The sequence below is a fragment of the Orycteropus afer genome, unplaced genomic scaffold (assembly GCF_000298275.1).
Source record: "Orycteropus afer afer isolate SDZICR_OR568_19922 unplaced genomic scaffold, OryAfe1.0 scaffold00113, whole genome shotgun sequence".
Lineage (NCBI taxonomy): Eukaryota > Metazoa > Chordata > Mammalia > Tubulidentata > Orycteropodidae > Orycteropus > Orycteropus afer.
Genome location: NW_006921700.1, coordinates 2,731,913 through 2,733,095, shown reverse-complemented (window position 1 = coordinate 2,733,095; position 1,183 = coordinate 2,731,913). Strand labels below are relative to the sequence as shown.

The 1,183-nt window shown below is 38.7% G+C and overlaps 1 protein-coding gene across 1 annotated transcript in view; it reads right to left on the bottom strand.

Annotated features, from left to right (window-relative positions):
- Positions 1–1,183, bottom strand: part of MYO5B (myosin VB) — a 351,393-nt gene that overhangs the window by 19,651 nt on the left and 330,559 nt on the right. Inside the window, exon 39 of the mRNA XM_007943854.2 lies at positions 769–849. Within this exon, the coding sequence (XP_007942045.2) occupies positions 769–849 (81 nt within the window). The remainder of the gene's footprint in view (positions 1–768; positions 850–1,183) is intronic.

Here is a 1,183-nt window from a genome sequence, read left to right as displayed (position 1 = left end):
TTGCATCTAGATGGCTGCTTGCAAGCTTTTAAGATCCCAGTCGCTGCTTGCCAAAGAAGGAGGTGGAACAGTTTTGTGTAGTATGTTATGCCAATTGAGCTTGATGTCCCCTGCAACTATGGTCCCAAGCCCACAGGTTCAAATACTCACTCCCTCTGTTTAGCTGGCTGTACTCAACAAGTGACTACAACCTTGTCCCTCTCCATAGGGTTTTTAATGATTAACTTTTCAGAAGTAGATTGCCATGTCTTTCTTCCAAGGTGTGTGTAGGTGAACTCGAACCTCTAACCATTCTGTTAGCCACAAGTGAGTTAAACATTTGCACCCCAGAGATGTCTTAAGAAAAGACAGATTTAAATAACTATTTCCCTAATGTGTTCTCTTTCAAGCATATTCCTAAAGACAAGTATTTTAAGTCTTAGAGACAAGATGGTTTTCCTGAAAGACTATTTCTCCTTGCTAATTCCATTTGGTGCTGTAGTTCAGGAACATGCCAAGGGCACATGAAATAACATACAGACTTTCTAAAACCTGGGAAGCAGAGATTAGAAAAGTTCAGTCCTCTGTGTGGGTATAAGAAGTTATTCATGGATGATGTGTCTCATATTTACCCAAATAGGAAGCCTAGGAATGTAGGTTCTTCTAGCATATAATGTAACAAACATTTTATTAATACAGAGAAGCAAAGCAAAGATAAAATGCAAACTTCTAATTTCCCTGATTAGTCTGAGACTAGGTCTTAGAATTGTTTAATATCGCAACACTCACCTGAATCGTTCGTATAAAGGCCACTGTTACCCGTTCTTCGAATTCATTCAGGGGAGTATAAAGGTTTAGAATTTTGACAATCTGTTAGAACAAAAACAAAAGTTTAGCACAGAGGTAAAGAAACCTAAGATGAGTTTTGAGCTTTAAAGAATATATGACTTTAGCATAGAGTACAGTCCTCTTTAGAGAGGACCCACAAATACATGGGCTGGAATGATATTCACACCAGGAGTCTACATTTAATAGACTAGAATCCATAAGCTTTGCCGGGTAGATCAGAGCCCTTTTACTGCATCCGTATCTCCTACATACTCATCCTACCCACCCTCAATGTTTGGTGGCTTATAAAATAATAAGGAATTTAGGACACTGCTGTCCAAAGTCCTCAGCCTCTTATTAACTAGGAAGTTAAAGA